Below are 16361 nucleotides of genomic sequence, written 5' to 3'. Positions count from 1 at the left end.
CTGGAGATTCTGAGCAAGTTCTCTACTTGTGTTCCTGATTCCGAGACCCGGTCACATGACAGCTGACAGCCCATTCCGCAGATCAGCCGCCCCATGGCAGAAGAAGAATTTAACGACCCTGCGTGGCTCACCATCCTAAAGGGACCACCTCTATTGTGAGAGAGTTTGAGTTGACACGCCCATTCTTTTTCTTTTCTGAATCAGTCTTTCCTCCTCGTGCTGTGCTCCATCCTCTCACTGTCCTGGGGCCCAACAGGCCATCTGAGAGACTGTAAAAGTCATAGCTCTGTGGCATGTGACTTTGGTGTTGATAATAACTGCGATTTTGTATAGGAATGACTCATCCAACCAAAAGGGCTAAATTTGAAAACTTGAAGTAGCACTCGTTATAAAGAAGTAGTCCTGAGAAAATGGTCTAGGTATTTTCATATTGGAATACTAATTAACTTCCAACTAGTTAACACAAAATGATCTTTTATTTTTGTGATAGGTTGTCAGAGTAGAAAAACAGTCAAATACTCTCTATGTATAGTTAATGGATAAGAGCACATTATACAAACGGTCTAACAGACTAACCACAATAAAAGAGGTTTACAATCTTTGCAGTATGAATTAGGGACATCCAAATTCCATTTTATAACAGAAATCAAATCGTCTGCAAATAATCAATTTTCTGAACTGCTGTGTCTAAGGAAAAAAATCCCTTGGGAAATCAGGACCACACCATGTAGTAAGTATCTGATCATCTGCTCTGTGCACACATTTGGAAATCAGCAAATTACAGTCATTTTTAAACACCATTTTATATAATCACTTTTCACAATACACTGAAGCTCCCCTATCAACAGCACCACTCAATAGTTCACATTAAATATTTTTAACAGTTTGCATGTGTGGATTTTGATTATGTGACTGTTTTGATAAAGGGAAAATTATTACTTGGAGTCCTAAGTTTTCAGGATGGGTAATACTTCTTATTCTGAAAACATTACTATTCAGCCTGGAATGTTATTTAGGAAATTGTTCATACAGGTTCAGCTAAACTATCCTTCCACTGACCAAGACAGGGCTGAAGGATACATGAGGCATGAAATGTTACACAAACCAAATTTGATTTCACTGTGCCATAATTGCTAAAGAATCACAGAATATAAATGTGATGTAGATTTCCTATATGAGCATACCCCTACTTTAAACTGCTCATTAATACTAAAAAAAAAATGCTACACAGGGGGACACACAAAGATATATACATTCTTGCTCCTTGACTGTTATTTAAGGAAAACTGCTATGATTTTAAGGTATAGATCCATATTTGTCTCCTTAGAAATTTAAATATATATATATGTATATATAGATACACACACACACACACATATAAATAGTGGCAACAATTAATTAGGAAATTTTTTTTATAAATAATCCTTTAAAAAAATAATTAACTGCGTTCTCTTCTTACCATCCCTTAACAAGAGAGATGTAAAGTGCCACCACCCTTGTTCTGGAATCACTAGGAGCATTTGCTGTACTCTTCAGGAATCCAGGGGCCTCAGAAATGGAATCCATGCTACTGGACACCAGAGGTGAGGTCAGTGTCTAATCAGGAACTCTGCCGACAAGTTTGGCTGCAGCTTTGCAGAGGACGTCTGCCCTGCGACCATGTGACTCAGGTCGTTAGGGAGGGAGCTCCTAAGTGATAAATCCCCTCTATTACACCTCTCCTAATTAAGTCATACCATAGTTTTATGGAGGATGACTAGAGAATTATTTGGAGAAATGCTGATGAGCTTGCATGATTAGAGCTAATTAATAAGAGTACAACTTAAGGCTGAAAAGGCTCTCTGGCTTCTGCTATTAAGAAGTCAATCAATAAATGAAAAGAAGTTAATGGTAGACTCTCTTTGGGTAAAACCTCCAAATTTTCAATGATCCCAATGCACAGGAGAGGAAATTTTTTTTTTAATTTTTTATTGATGTCATAATAGTTTATAACATTGTGAGATTCCAGTTGTACATTATTATTTGTCAGTCACCATATAAATGGGCCCCCTCACCCCTTGTGCCCACCCCCCAACTCCCTTTCCCCTGGTAACCACCAAACTGTTCTAGGAGAGGAAATTTTGACCAGAGAAGAGAAGAGATTGCTCTGGGCTGACACCCTGAGTCACTCCCCAGTCCAGCAAGAGAAGCCAGTCTTCGTGTCAGGATCCATGGCTTCAGTTAGACTCTCCCACGTGGCTTCTGAAATCAAGTGGAGGCAAACCCTCATGCAAAACTCATCCTTCAACTGGAAACATTTACAGTAGTGTTTTGCCTAAAATGCTGGCCCAGAAACATGGTTATGTGAAAATGGTCAGTTACACTCACCACAACATCAGTCCTCATTTTTCCAAAAGTCTTGATCAAATGGGCATAGTGGTAATCTTCCATTTGTCGTAAAATAGCGGTCATACAAGCCACAAAGTTTCCCTGTAAATGAATCAAAAGATATAATTAGATGGGGAAAGAACAACACTCGTGGGAAAACTTGATATCAGCTAAGAGTCTGGAATCGAAACCTGTCAGAGAGAAGCAATGGGGCATGAGTGAGAAGCCCCGAGTTCTGCCACGCCTGGCTGGCTGGCCGGCATATAAGCGGACCAGCCACTTCCAACCTCACCATCTTTTTTTTTTTTTTTGCTATATTTCCTTCTCTCTAACTGCATTAAATGCTTCCTGACACATGGCAGTCCAGGCTGGAAAAACAAGCTTTAAATATTTTTGCATTAAATATATGCAAATGAAAGATAGGATTGAAATCACCGCCACTTATGTTTTGTGCTCTCTGGAAAGTTCCCACCCTTATTACCAAGCAAAATGTGTGTGCAGCCCCTCCTCTTGGGCCATGGCAAAGAGAGGCCTTTTATTTCTCAAAAATCTGTCTGTATCCCCCTTGGCCAATTTGGAGGCAATCACCACCGACTCCACAATGAGTTATGGTCCAATTCTCCTCCACGAGAAGAATGTGAGGAGGAGCACAGGCTCATCAGAATGTAAAGTGGGAGAGAGGGGAATTTCTCATACCAGACAGAGCTGGGAGGAAAGGAAAAGGAGGAGGAAAAAGAAGCCAACAAACAAAATCAAGACAAGGAGAAAGAGAAGGGCCAAGGCAGCTAGCACATGGAGGTAGCCAGTGTGTGTGGCTGTGGGTGTGCACATGTTTGCGTGTGCAGTTCTGAGCATGCGTGTGTTTGTACGTGCACCCCGAGGGGTTTTGGTTTGGTGGGTGGACAGGGGGCTAGCAGCCCTGCCGCCATTACCTGTGCAATGTATCACTTCCGGGGTTCAAGGCTAACCACATCTTGAAAGGCTTCCTTACTTTTAAGTATTTTCCCCCAAATTAATGACATTTTAAGAAACATATGGGCCAGCCCCGTGGCTTAGTAGTTAAGTGCGCACGCTCCACTGCTGGCGGCCCAGGTTCGGATCCCGGGCGCGCACCGACACACCGCTTCTCCGACCATGCTGAGGCCGCGTCCCACGTACAGCAACTAGAAGGATGTGCAACTATGACATACAACTATCTACTGGGGCTTTGGGGGAAAAAAATAAATAAATAAAAATTAAAAAAAAAAAAAGAAACATAGATCATCTATTTTCTCCTGTTAAACCAGTACAAGTTTGGTAAAATTATAGGACAAGACATACTTTTAGACATGTCCCTAATTTTGCCCTATTAAATGAGTTCCCAAACTGCATCTTTTTACTAACTCTACTTTTACAAGCAATATATTTGAATGCCTAAATGTCTTTTGTAATAATTTGGAATGCACACTCTACAGTGAAATGTTCAAGTCCGATATTTTTTCCAATCCATTTTATATCTATTGTATACATATATGCTTCCAAATGAGTCCTCAAAGGATGCATTACAAAATTACAAATTGAACAAATACAATAATGATAAAATGGTATCTTCCATTTGCCCAGAAATGTATTTGCGAATGATGATAATTGATGAGATTTAGATTTCAAGTTGGTGTTCAGGGAAGAACTAAATAATGCCTGTTGGTCACTGGAGGAATGATCTGTAATATGGCAAAATGTCTATTTATGAATACGAATTTCAGAAATATGTAAATACTGGGTATCCTGTTGAGCTCAGGAGAAGCTGCCTCTGTATCTTCTTTACTCCATATGAGATGCCATCTTTTGGATAATGGTCTTCATGATATTACGTGTTGATGGATTACAATGTGGCCAGGGCTGTGCTGAGGCTGTGAGAACCATGGCCTCATTCAATCACACTACAGAGTCTCTTCGTGTCTCATTTCACAGGCAGTGAAACTGAGGCTGAGAGGCGTTCCCCTCTGAACGAGTAAAGGGCAAAACTGGGTGTGAACCCAACACTACCGGCTACAAGGCAGGTGCTTCATGGCTGAGGTAATTTCTTTCCCTCTTATCAAGGTATCATTTTAATTCTTTTTCTGAGACATCTGAGGCCACTGCTGATGGCCAGCATGAGGTAGAGATTCACTTTCCCACATTCCTGCTTTCATCAGGGGAAGCTGGAAGAGGATGAGAAAAGATAAAAGCCACCACAGACGATGCCCCACCTGCCGCCCTGACGGAGCTGTCTATGACCCAGACTCCACCTCGCTAGATGAGGAGCTTTCCTAGAACAACAAGAGACCTGATTTGGCCAAGGTGCACTGAGCTCACACTGATTTTCTGGAGGTCAAAGGATTTAAACACTGGAGGCTTATACATTAGAATCGCCAAAATCACAAAGCCAGCTATGCATAATCAGAAGCGCTATACCTATGTGCTTAACTTAAAATATCAAGTTGCAAGTAAAAAGAAAAGCAAGACCCCAGAGTGGTCTTGAGAACGCCGAGGCCAGGAGCTGAGCGACGTGAGAGAGGAAAATCAGTGGGACAGGAGTCCCGCCAGATCACCGAGCAGGTGACGCAGGCATACTCGATTTAGGGAGCACGACCTCTTATTTAACAGCAATGGGGACTAAGTGGAGGAGGCCTGGGACGGGGACAGAGGCAGGTCATCACCACGAGTTAGAGGTCAGAAAGCCAGGTAGTGCTAGCGCGCTCTTTATTTATCCTAAGAAAATGTTCCAGGAGTAATTGTACTGGTCAGTCTTTCCTTTCTTAGAGGAAGCAAATCTTGCTATTTCATCTTTTCTAAGCTGAAGCTTTGGACCCTACCATGAAAGGACAATATGCCTGCTAAAATTCACAGAAATGTTTCCCCTTGCCTTTGGAGTGGAGTCCCGTCCACGGGGTAGCAGTATTTTTAGAGAGGAAGCATTGTAGATACCACGAAGCTTTACCACTCACAGGAACCCAGCAGAAGCCTGTACTGATTGGTTGGCTTTTGAGGATGGATAAAGCAGGTATTTATGGAAGCTGTATCTGAAACCAGTCACACACTAGAAACAGAAATAAGGGAGAACCATGAAAAGAAACTTATTCTGCAGGCTCTGAAGAAAATTTCTATTCTATGCTTTTTAATTGATTTATTTGAAATGCATTTAGAAGTCACCTGAAGCTTTTATTTCCAATAATGGGAGGGTTGGCGGGTAGGCTGGTGGTGATTGTGTAGAACTCCTCCTGGAACCTGGGCCTGAGGACTGGGTTTCAGCCCCACTGGCTGAGTAAAAATGAGTAAATAAACAAAAATAAGACATATTCCTTATGACTTCAAAGCAATGCAAAATAGGGGCAGAGAAGTCGGGTTACGGTTGCAGAAAATTTAAAAATCAGGACATAGCATGCCTGCTAAACAAAAAATGTGAACTTCATTAGTAATCAAAGATGAAAATGATATATCATTATTTGCCTGCCAAAATAGCAAAGAACTATTTAAGTGATGATAATGTTAGCAAGGATGCAGGAGATGAGACTCTTACACGCTGCTGGTGGGAGCATAAATTGCTATAACCTTTTTAAAAAGCGATTTGGCAATAGGTTTGAAAAGTCTTGGAAAAAAATAATCATCTCCTTGGTAATTCTACTTCTAACAATCCACTTAAGGAAGTAATTCAAAATAGGAAATTTTATGCCCAAAGATGTCCATTGCATCACTGAAAACATCTACATATTCTACAGAAGAAACTGTAGAAGTAATACGATATTTTGTAGGCTTGCAAGATAAATACAGGATGTCCAGTTCAATTTGAATCTCAGATAAACAATGAAAAATAAGTATGTCACAAATATTGCACTGGAAATATTGCATGAGACATCCATATACTAAAAAATTATGTGTTGTTTATCTGAAGTTCAAATTGAACTGGGTGTCCTGTATTTTTATTTGCTAAATCAGGCAACCATACCATAGCATTCTGATAAAATATGCAATCATCAAACCATTAACCACGCAACTATGAACTATTTTAATAACATGAGAAAATGCTTGAAGAACAAAACTGTAGATAATTACATATATATATATATATGTATCAGCAATATAAAGAATATAACACAGAAAAAGAGAAAAGAAGAAACAACTAGAAGTAAAGACACCAGATAGTCTTCAGGGGTGGAAAAATGAGCCCAGACTACTTTTACAAACAAAAAATATATTAATATTTTAAAGGTAGTCCTGAGAGAAAAAGATCTCATCTGGCAGCAAAGACCAACTGTCCCTACCCCTGAGACCCACACTTCCTACTCCCTTGTCTTCAAAAATCTCTTTGACAGGGCTCCCCCTGTCCATGTGGACTTGGTTACTACTTTGCACTGCTCCTCAAGCCCTGGACTGAACTCGCCTCTGAGCCCTCCTAGAATACCCTGAATGCCCAGTTTTAAATCTGTTTGGGCCCCCTGTGCACTGGGCAGGTGAATAGGTAGAACAGAGGACAGGTAGAATGGAGGACAAGTAGAATAGAGCACAGGTAGAATGGAGCACAGGCAGAATGGAGGACAGGTGAAAATGAGAATAGGTAAAATGGAAGACAGGTAGAATGAAGGACAGGTAAAATGGAGCACAGGTAGAATGGAGCACAGACAGAATGGAAGACAGGTAGAATGGAGCACTGATGGTGGAGCAGGGAACATTTTGTGGCAAGCAAGAGAACGTAAGATGTCACTGCAGGATATGCAGACAAAAAGTTAAAAAAAGAACAGATGTTGGAGAATGGGAACTTAGCATGAGTTCTTACATCTTAGTTTAAGACGTAAAAGTGCATGAATTAGAAGGAAAAATCCCAATGATTTTAATTCATAGTCCTGAGGAGTTGTGAAGGAGCGCCTCATTTACGTAATAAAGACGGACTTAGCCATGTGACTTGAAGGTCGGGTATGAAATTGCTCTTGGTAATTCCGTCAACCAGACAAGAATGTTTCACATGACCCTGGAGCTCCCACTTTGCATGGGGCACATACCCTCTCTCTGGGACACAAGGCACAGGCAGAAATTCGAACTCTCTTTAAAGTGTTCTAAATGCTGAGGGATTTGGGGGTAGCTCCAAACAGCAGAAGCTACTGAAGCTGCGAACAGTGACCCAGGGGCACGGAGTCTGGAGGACAGGCAGCAGGTTTACATAAAAGGAGAGTTCCACTTATCAAATCTGGGATCCCACTTCATGATTGCCACTGATGACTTGTTAAAAATTTTAAAAATGTTTTCACCAAGGCAAGTACTTTGAAGAGGAAGTCTCATTTGTATGTTTAAATTTCAAATACATTGATGAAAACAAACCTACCTCATAATCAACATTAAAAATTAAAGAAAAAGTAATCTTCCAGTAACATGGTCAATATATTGCTAAATGACACTGAGCAAGAACTGTAAGTAAAGGTGGGAAGATATATGACTTGGTGAATACTGAAAGACTTTCCTTTTGGGGAGCCTTCAAGCCAAAGAATCCACACTGTAAAGGAACATTATAAGGACTAAAACATAGGAAAAGGGAATGTAATTGAGAGATTACTCCTCCATTTAAAAGGCAGGTGTGACTTGAAATAAATCCACGTGTGCGTAAGTTGTTGGTACAGATAAGGTGAAAGCCCTACGGAGCACAAAGGCTTTCTGTTTTCAAGAGGGAAAGCCAATGGTGAAATATTTAAAGGTTCTATTTGCACCTAGGAAATTTAAAAGAGAAAAATACAGAGTCCAAAAAGTTAACACATGGGCTATCTCAAAATGTTATTAACTGGCCCAAAGATTCCTCCAAAGTCTCTGGGGAGATGATGTTTGTGAAAATATACTTAGAGGGCTCGCATAACAAATTAAAAACAATTTGAAACATGCATTCATCTCTGTTTCCTCACATTAAACTGACAATAAAGAACATTTTTTAAATTCACAAACCCACAAGGACCAAGAGAATGAGAAAAGACACAACGACAGGCAGGAGAAGTCTGGAATCTGAAAAGCAGATGCATGAGTGGTGGCTGACTTACCTGGAGGTAGGAAACTGAGGATTATCTAACAGGAATCCTGTTGATTCCTGGCACAGAATCCTAGCAAGGCTCAGAAATTGGAGGTGCCAGGTACTCAGACAGCGAGGCTACATGTGAGGAGGAAATCAAGAGCACTGATATCTTTAAAATGTGGCCTGAATAGATGTTAGCTCAGGGCTGATCTTCCTCACACACACACAAAAAAATGTGGCCTGTATGCCCACTCCCAGCACGTCCACCAAGGGGACTCCCCCACCCACTGCCTGGCAGTTTATTCTCTGGGCAGAGGGGTCCTAACAAAGCAGAAGAGAAAGTGTGGCAGGAGCCACCCCCTCCACCGGTCTTAGCCCAGACCAAACTGGAACAGGACAGCAGAAGATTCCTCTTTGGGGAAACTGACCAGCCCAAGAGAGCACATCCACTAACTTCCCATCGAGGTTCCTATAGCGTGAGCACTCAGCCCACACAGGCTCACACGCAGTAAAGGCCCCGACCTCCAAGCTCCATGCACACATGGGGAACAGAGGGTCTGAGCAAGACTGCAGGTTTGTTGAAATAGATATAAGGCAGTTTTTCCCTTCTGCTTTTATTTCCTCACTTATATGTTTCATGTCATATGAAATTTCTTAACCCTTTTAGGATTGGGGGGGTAGCTTATAAGGAAGAAATGATAATTGAAAATGCGGATAGAACAATGTTGTAAAATGAAGAATGAGAAGACAGTGTGCCTTGTGAAATACGTTAGAAGCACAAGTCATTGCTGTCCGCTGCAAAGGTATTTCAGGTGTTGTTAATTAAATGTTTGATTAAGCATAAGATATAATAAAAAGGCTGAATCAGCCTGTTAAAACTGAGGTTCTTGGAAAAATGAGTATTTACTCACATCATTGGAACTTACTACACCTCTCTCAGAAATACAATCCATGGTAAAACTGAAGACTATGTTTTGTTCCTTTTCTCGTTTAAAGATAAATTCAATCCCATGATGCCTTTATGCAACGTGTGGTTGATTTTTACTCATTTGGTTTCCAAAATATTGTGATTTCTTATTTTATAAAGGACCATAGAACGAGGAATGTTCATAACAAGAAACTACACAAAATTAAAAATAGTATGATTGATAAATTACACTAATGTCATCTATTAGTTATTTTCAACTACTAGCAACAAAATTAATCCTGAATCTTAAATTTAAATTGAGTGCCTTCTTGAATTCATATTTCATATTGATACCAGCTCAAGACAAGGTTGACATAGGGAAGCCATATTGTAGAAAAGAAACCCTATTGCAACTTGGAGTAACGTCTGACAAACTAACCCAGCTGGATCTGCCCCCTCCAGGAGATATAACTGCTCTGTAGATTTGACGCCCCCTGCTTGGGCATGTACCTCCCAGCTGTGATGAGATGATAACTTTGTTTTTTTGAGTTCCTTAGGAATCTGATGACCCCCGAACACAGAGTCTATGCTGATAGCCATCATCAATGAAAACTGAAAGATCTGGTGTGGCGACTCTCAGTCTGTGACACCAGAAGATCAACATTCCTCACCCCCTCCCCTATATCCCACCAGCCTATATAACTGCTGTAAGATTTTGTGCCCCCTTACGGTGGTTCTTCAAGACATTAGTCTGCCATCTTCCCCCTTGCTAGCAAGCTGTAATAAACTGCCCTTTCTTTTCCACCCTCTTGCCTCGTGACGATTGGTTTTTGTCTCGCAGCGAGCAGATGGTGCCCTTTGTGCAGTAACAATATCACTGCAGACACTATAAGAAATCTAATTTTAAAAACAAAATCAATTTCAATTTTACAGTGGCAGTAATTACAGGAAGACGTTTATAGGCCAAATATACCAAAAAGGAATATTTGGATCTTAAGTTACCCATAACAATTATTTGCAATTTATTCAATGAAATAAATTAAAAACATATTCACATTTGTTATGAAGGATAAAAATAAATTACAATCAAATTTTACATATACAATTATACTTTATGGTATAATGAGGGATACAAACTTTATATACTTCTTAATACAATTCATTTGTTGCTAGCACAAGTCAGAGAGTAAAGCAGAAAATTTTATATTTATTTTCATAAACTCAATAAATCAGATAATATTAGAGCCTTAGAGAGCTTAGATTTTCTAAGTCTTTTCCCATGATATATAGTATCTGTAAACACAGTGTAATAGAAACAAGAGTAATTTAGTCTTAATCAAATTTTACCATTGAAGAGAGGATCAATATGCCCACACATATTATTTTAAAAATTGACTTCAGTCCATAAAGGACACTATTACCATCATAGTTATGGATTAAAGTTGAAACTCTTTCTTAGATAAAATGAAATTCCTCTATAATCATAAAAGGATATTGTCCTCAATATTATTTATATTGGTTGGATGATTTGGTGAGGAGGAAACTACGTCATATACCAAGTGTTAAAAAAAACTAAATTAATGAATCTTAAGGAGGATAACATATTTTGAAATAGGAGACTATCATATAATGCAATAGAGATAACCCATTACAAGATATTATATCTTAGGAAATACTTATCTATACATAAATATATACATATATTATGTGGGGATATATGCTGAAATATTACACATCACAATACAGCACCCACAGCTTGTCTGCTTACGACTACGTAAGCCCCCAAAGTGTTTTGGGCACTAAATGCCCGAGATTTTCAAAATCTCGTACTATGGGGAAGTGTGACTTAATCTGGGGGTACTCAAGAGAAGTTCTGAAGAGCAATGCATCTATCTAGCAGTGTGTAAAGGAAAACAAAACAAGCACAAAGCACAACCTCTTGGGGCTCCACACCTATCCCGTTTCCCTCTCAATTTCCTTGAGAAAATCAAAGGTTCCCGAGACTCTGAGGAAATGGGGCCACTTGGAATGCATCATAAGAAACTAAGGGGATAAGGCCAAAATGATGAGAAGATTCAAAATGGTGCAGTTAACAAGTACAAGTATTAACAAGTACAACAATTGTTAACAAACATTCAGGGAGGTGGCACCGTGTTGAAAGCTGGAGTTCCTGGAGGTAGGTCAGAAGCTAAGGAAGCACAGCCCCACCCAGGATGAGCACACAGGGAGCCTGGGACACGACCAACTCCCAGACCAATGGGACCAAGTCAAAGGGACACAGGAGGGAGCTTGAGGCTCCCCTGGCCACAAGTGGGGCGACCGGGACAACCTGAGCGTCAAAATGAACAATGAGAGCGACGGATAATAACACACTGAATTAAAAAAAAAGCCCATGAGTCTATACTGATATGCGGGGGAATGAAAGAAAAAGGTAAAGCTCTCCTCAGAGAAGACTAAAAAATGTAGATGCAATGAGGGGATTAAAGAATCACCAGTTTCAACTCCTAAAGTCATGGTTGATTCCAGCAAGGACCCTCAATGGGCATTGAAGCCATTAGGTGAAAGGTCATTGGGGAGGAAGACATTCACTCAATCTGAAAATATCGCCCCACAGATCCTTCCTCAATACAGTCTGTGCCTCCTGGTGTGATGGAATGCTAAGAACATATTATCACTTAGGTAGTATTTTTTGCCAAAAAGGTTTAATCATGAGGAAATGAACAGACAGATCCAGAATATGGGACATTTCACAAGACAACTGGCCTGGGCCCTTAAAAAAAGTCAATGAGGAAATTTCATTTGGGGTAGATATTACATCATATTAAGGAATCACTGTCAATTTTTGTACGTGTCATAATATTGTGACTATGCAGCAGAATTATTCTCAGGAGATGCATGAACAATTAGGGATGATGGGTCATGATGTCTGTGATGAGCTTCTGGTCTGGCGAAAAAAGCAAGTTTACATTACACACATATTCAAATACACAATGGAGGGAGGGCAGGGATAATGCATACATGGCAAAATGTTAACAAGTCGTGGATCCAGTTGACGGGTATACAGGTTTTATGGTAATTTTTTTCTACATTTCTGTACATATGAAAAATTTCAAAATAAAAAGCTGAGGGAAAACAACTTCTACCCACAGTCTAGTAGAGAAGACGTACATAACAACAATTAATTAAGACACAATGTTACAAATATTATAAAAGGGAGTTACTACAGACTGACAAGGGAATTCTAAGGAGGAAGTATTCCTTTTCCAAGCATAGGAACTATTACTGAATATAATAATAGGAATACAAGCAATGACTTAGCTATTTTAAGACGCACTTGGGGAGGGGAGAGAGGAGTAGTGAAGAGCTTTAAGCAACCCAAATCCAGGAATATTCACTCAAGAAAATGTTTGAGGAGCTAAACTATAACTAAATGGAGGGCTTTGTTGCTTTTGCATATAAAGCTCCACCATATGCATTCTTCTTAAATGCAGGAATGGTTAATTTATTTGGACCACTCACTGTAGGTGTGTATGCTGGCCTTAACAAAATACAGTGAAAGTAGGAAAGTAGAGTAAAAACATCCTGTTTCCCTTCCAAACGTGGATCTTAATATCACTCACGTTCCTTTCGATATTTGACAATACTTTTCTTTTCATGGTTAAAGTTTTCAGGTATATGATGAAAAATTAGTTTAGGAGACAAGAGTAAAGGCTTCAGAGGCAGACAGACTTGGTCAAATAATCACTTGATCAAGATTAGGAATGCTGTATAAAGTAGAACAGGCTATTTAATACCTCTGAGCATCAGTTTATTCATCCATAAAATGGGAATAGTAATTTAAAATCTAGGATTCTTGAAAGGTTTAAATTAGTTATGTATGTATGATATTAGCAGAAACGAATGACGGCTATAATGATGATGGTGGTGTGATGATGATGATGCAGCATAAAATACATACAAGAATATTTTAAAGTCACAAAATTTGTATACTAAAACAACAAAACATTCATGACAGAGCAAAGAAGACCTAAAAAACTGGAGAGATTTCTCCTGTTCATGGTTTGGCAGAATCAATATTGTTAAGATGCCAATTGATCTACAGTTACAAAATGTCAACAGGTATTTATTATAGAAATTAAAAATCTGATTCTAAACTTTATATGGAAAAGGAAATAATGTGAAACAGCCACAGAAACTTTGAACAAAGTTGAAGGACACATACCATCTGATTTTAAGACCTATTATAAAACTATAGATATCAAGGCAGTGTGGTACTGGTGAAAAGACAGACATAAATGAAACAAACTGACCACACACATAGGGTTAATTGACTTGCAACAAAGGTACCAAGAAAATTCAGTGAGAAAGTACAGTCTTTTCAAAATATGGTATTTTCAGATAGTACAATTAGACACCACATGAAAAGATAGGAAGACAAGGGAGAGAAGGAGGAGGGAAAAAAAAGGGTGGGAGGGAGGAGGGAAGGAAAGAGGGATCCATACCTCACACCATATACAAAAGTCAACTCAAAATGTATCGTAGACTTAAATGCAAAACTTAAAACAACAAAACTTCTAGGAGAAAACCTTTGTGACCTTGGGTTAGACATATATTTCTTAGGATACGAAAGGCATGCAACATGAAAGACAAAAATGATAAATAGGACTCTTCAAAACTATAAACTTTTGTTTTTTGAAAGACACTGAAAAGAAAGTGAGAAGTCAGCCTGCAGAATACAGAATACGAGAAAATATTTGTAGAACACATATCTGACAAAGGGCTTGTATTCAGAATACGTAAAGAACTCGGAAACCTCTTTAACAAGAAAACAATCTATTGAAAAATTGGCAAAAAGTTTTTGATAAGACACTTCACCAAAAAGAGAATGACTACAAATGGCCAAGATACACATGAAGACACATTCAGAGTCACTAGTCATTAGGAAAACGCAAATTAAACCACAATGAGACACCACTACACCTACTAGAATGGATAAAGTTAAAAAAAAAAAAAAAAAGGCAGGAAGATGCAGAGCAACTGAAATTCTCCCATATTGCTGGTCTGAAGGCAAAACGATATAGCCATTTTGGGAAATGGTTTGGCAGTTTCTTATACAGTTAACCACATATTTACCACATGACCCAGCTTCTAGGGATTTACCCAAGAGAAATGAAAACAGGTCCACACAAAGACCTTTACACAAATGTTTATAGATAGTTTAATTCATAATTGCCAAACTGGACACATGTCTACTACCAAGTAGACAGATAAACAATTGTGGTACATCCATACGATGGAACAGTACTGAGCAATAAAATAGAACAAACTACTGATAAATAAATGTGGATAATTCTCAAACACATTGCACTAAGTGAAGGAAGCCAGACACAAAACATGACAGAGAGTACGAATTCATTTATATGACATTCTGGAAATGGCAAACTATAGTGACAAAAAGGGAGGGGGTTTACTCTAGAGGGGCATGCGGGACTTTTTTAGAAGAATGGAAATATTCTAAATCTTGTGTTTGGTGCTGGTGATGTAACTGTACATATTTGTCAAAATTCAGAACTAAAAAGTATGGATTTTACTCTATAACCTTAAAAATATAAATAAAGAAGAAAATTTGGAAATCATAAAATTCCCTATAAGTGATATGCAACTACTATTGGCATTTTAGCAAATTCCTTCTTGCTCTTACACATATAGAAATGGACTAGTTTTAATAAAAGTAGGATCATACTTCAATTATTGTAGCTTTCAAATGGTTTTATTAATCAGTAGTGAAAGTCCAACATCATTACGCTTGTTTTTCACATTTTTCTTGAGTATCCGTGCCAATTTATTCTTTCACATGAACTTTAGAACCACATTATTGAGTTTGAAACAAGCCCCATTGGAATTTAAATTGAGATTCCATTGAATTTTTAAATTAATTGAGGAGGCTTACGATATCAGCCTTCTCATTTACACACATAAATGTCTCTCCATTTGTTGTTCAAGTCTATTTTTATGCCATTCAGGAATATTTTGTGATTTTCATCATATGGATTTTAAATAGCTCTTATATTGTTGGAAGGATCAGAAGGATTGCTTTTTTCAAAATGCTTTTAAATTTTCTCTATATTTTTATTTGCTTATTTGGGGAAAACTACTGAATATGATGTGTATATTTGGTAATTGAACTTACAGAACTCTGTTATTATTCCCAATAATTTTTCTTATGAGGGGTGTGGTTCTAAACAAATCAACATCTGTCAGTAACTTTGTACTGTCTTTTTCATCACTGTAAGTCTTATTTGTTTCCAGACTTACTACCCAGGATAACACTACCAAGAAAACATCGTTGTAATAAGAACAGCCAGTATCTTTGTTTTCTTAGAGATTTTAGTGGGCGTGCCTTTAGGGTCTAATTTTTAACTAATTATTGTGGATTCTGGTTTAAGATAGACGTTATGTACCATGTTCAAAAAGTATCCCTGACCTAGAGATCATCTATAACAAAGTATGTGAAGTTAAACAAATATGGTTGTGTATACTATTACAAAATAAGAGTCTTCCTATTGAAGAGCAAATGCAATCAGCAATAATATGAAGTCCAAAAGTGAACACAGGCACGCTTTAAAATTCTTATTAATGGAGTAAGAATGGTACTCTCCAAAAATCATAACGTAATTATGTCAGGTCAAGCTGTAATAAAACAAAACTTAGAAGAGCAACATTTTTTATAAATCTCATTTCCTAGGAGGGAAACGGAGAAACAATATTTATTCATTCATTTAACAAACATTTATGGAGGCATACTGGATATCAGGAACTATATTCTGGAAGCCCTCATGAAGCTCACATTCTATTGGTAAGAGTATATTGATAGAGAGCTAATTTTATTTATTTTATTTTTTATTTTTTTTAATTTTTGGTGAGGAAGATTAGCCCTGAGCTAACATCCGATGCCACTCCTCCTCTTTTTACTGAGGAAGATTGGCCCTGGGCTAACACCTGTGCCTATCTTCCTTTACTTTATATGGGACGCCAGCACAGCATGGCTTGACAAGTGGTGCGTCGGTGTGCGCCTGGGAT

General features: G+C 38.5%; 1 protein-coding gene across 3 annotated transcripts in view; it reads right to left on the bottom strand.

Moving 5' to 3' along the window:
• The window catches only part of DOCK1 (dedicator of cytokinesis 1), a 505015-nt gene that overhangs the window by 193325 nt on the left and 295329 nt on the right, over positions 1 to 16361 (bottom strand). For all 3 annotated transcript variants that reach the window (XM_014794062.2, XM_014794063.2, XM_087432851.1), the window contains one exon: positions 2368 to 2469. In XM_014794062.2, the coding sequence (XP_014649548.1) occupies positions 2368 to 2469 (102 nt within the window). The remainder of the gene's footprint in view (positions 1 to 2367; positions 2470 to 16361) is intronic.

The sequence above is a fragment of the Ceratotherium simum genome, chromosome 6, assembly GCF_057802395.1.
Source record: "Ceratotherium simum simum isolate JZ-2026a chromosome 6, ASM5780239v1, whole genome shotgun sequence".
In the NCBI taxonomy this organism is placed as follows: Eukaryota; Metazoa; Chordata; class Mammalia; order Perissodactyla; family Rhinocerotidae; genus Ceratotherium; species Ceratotherium simum.
This window is presented reverse-complemented; position numbering and strand designations above follow the sequence as displayed.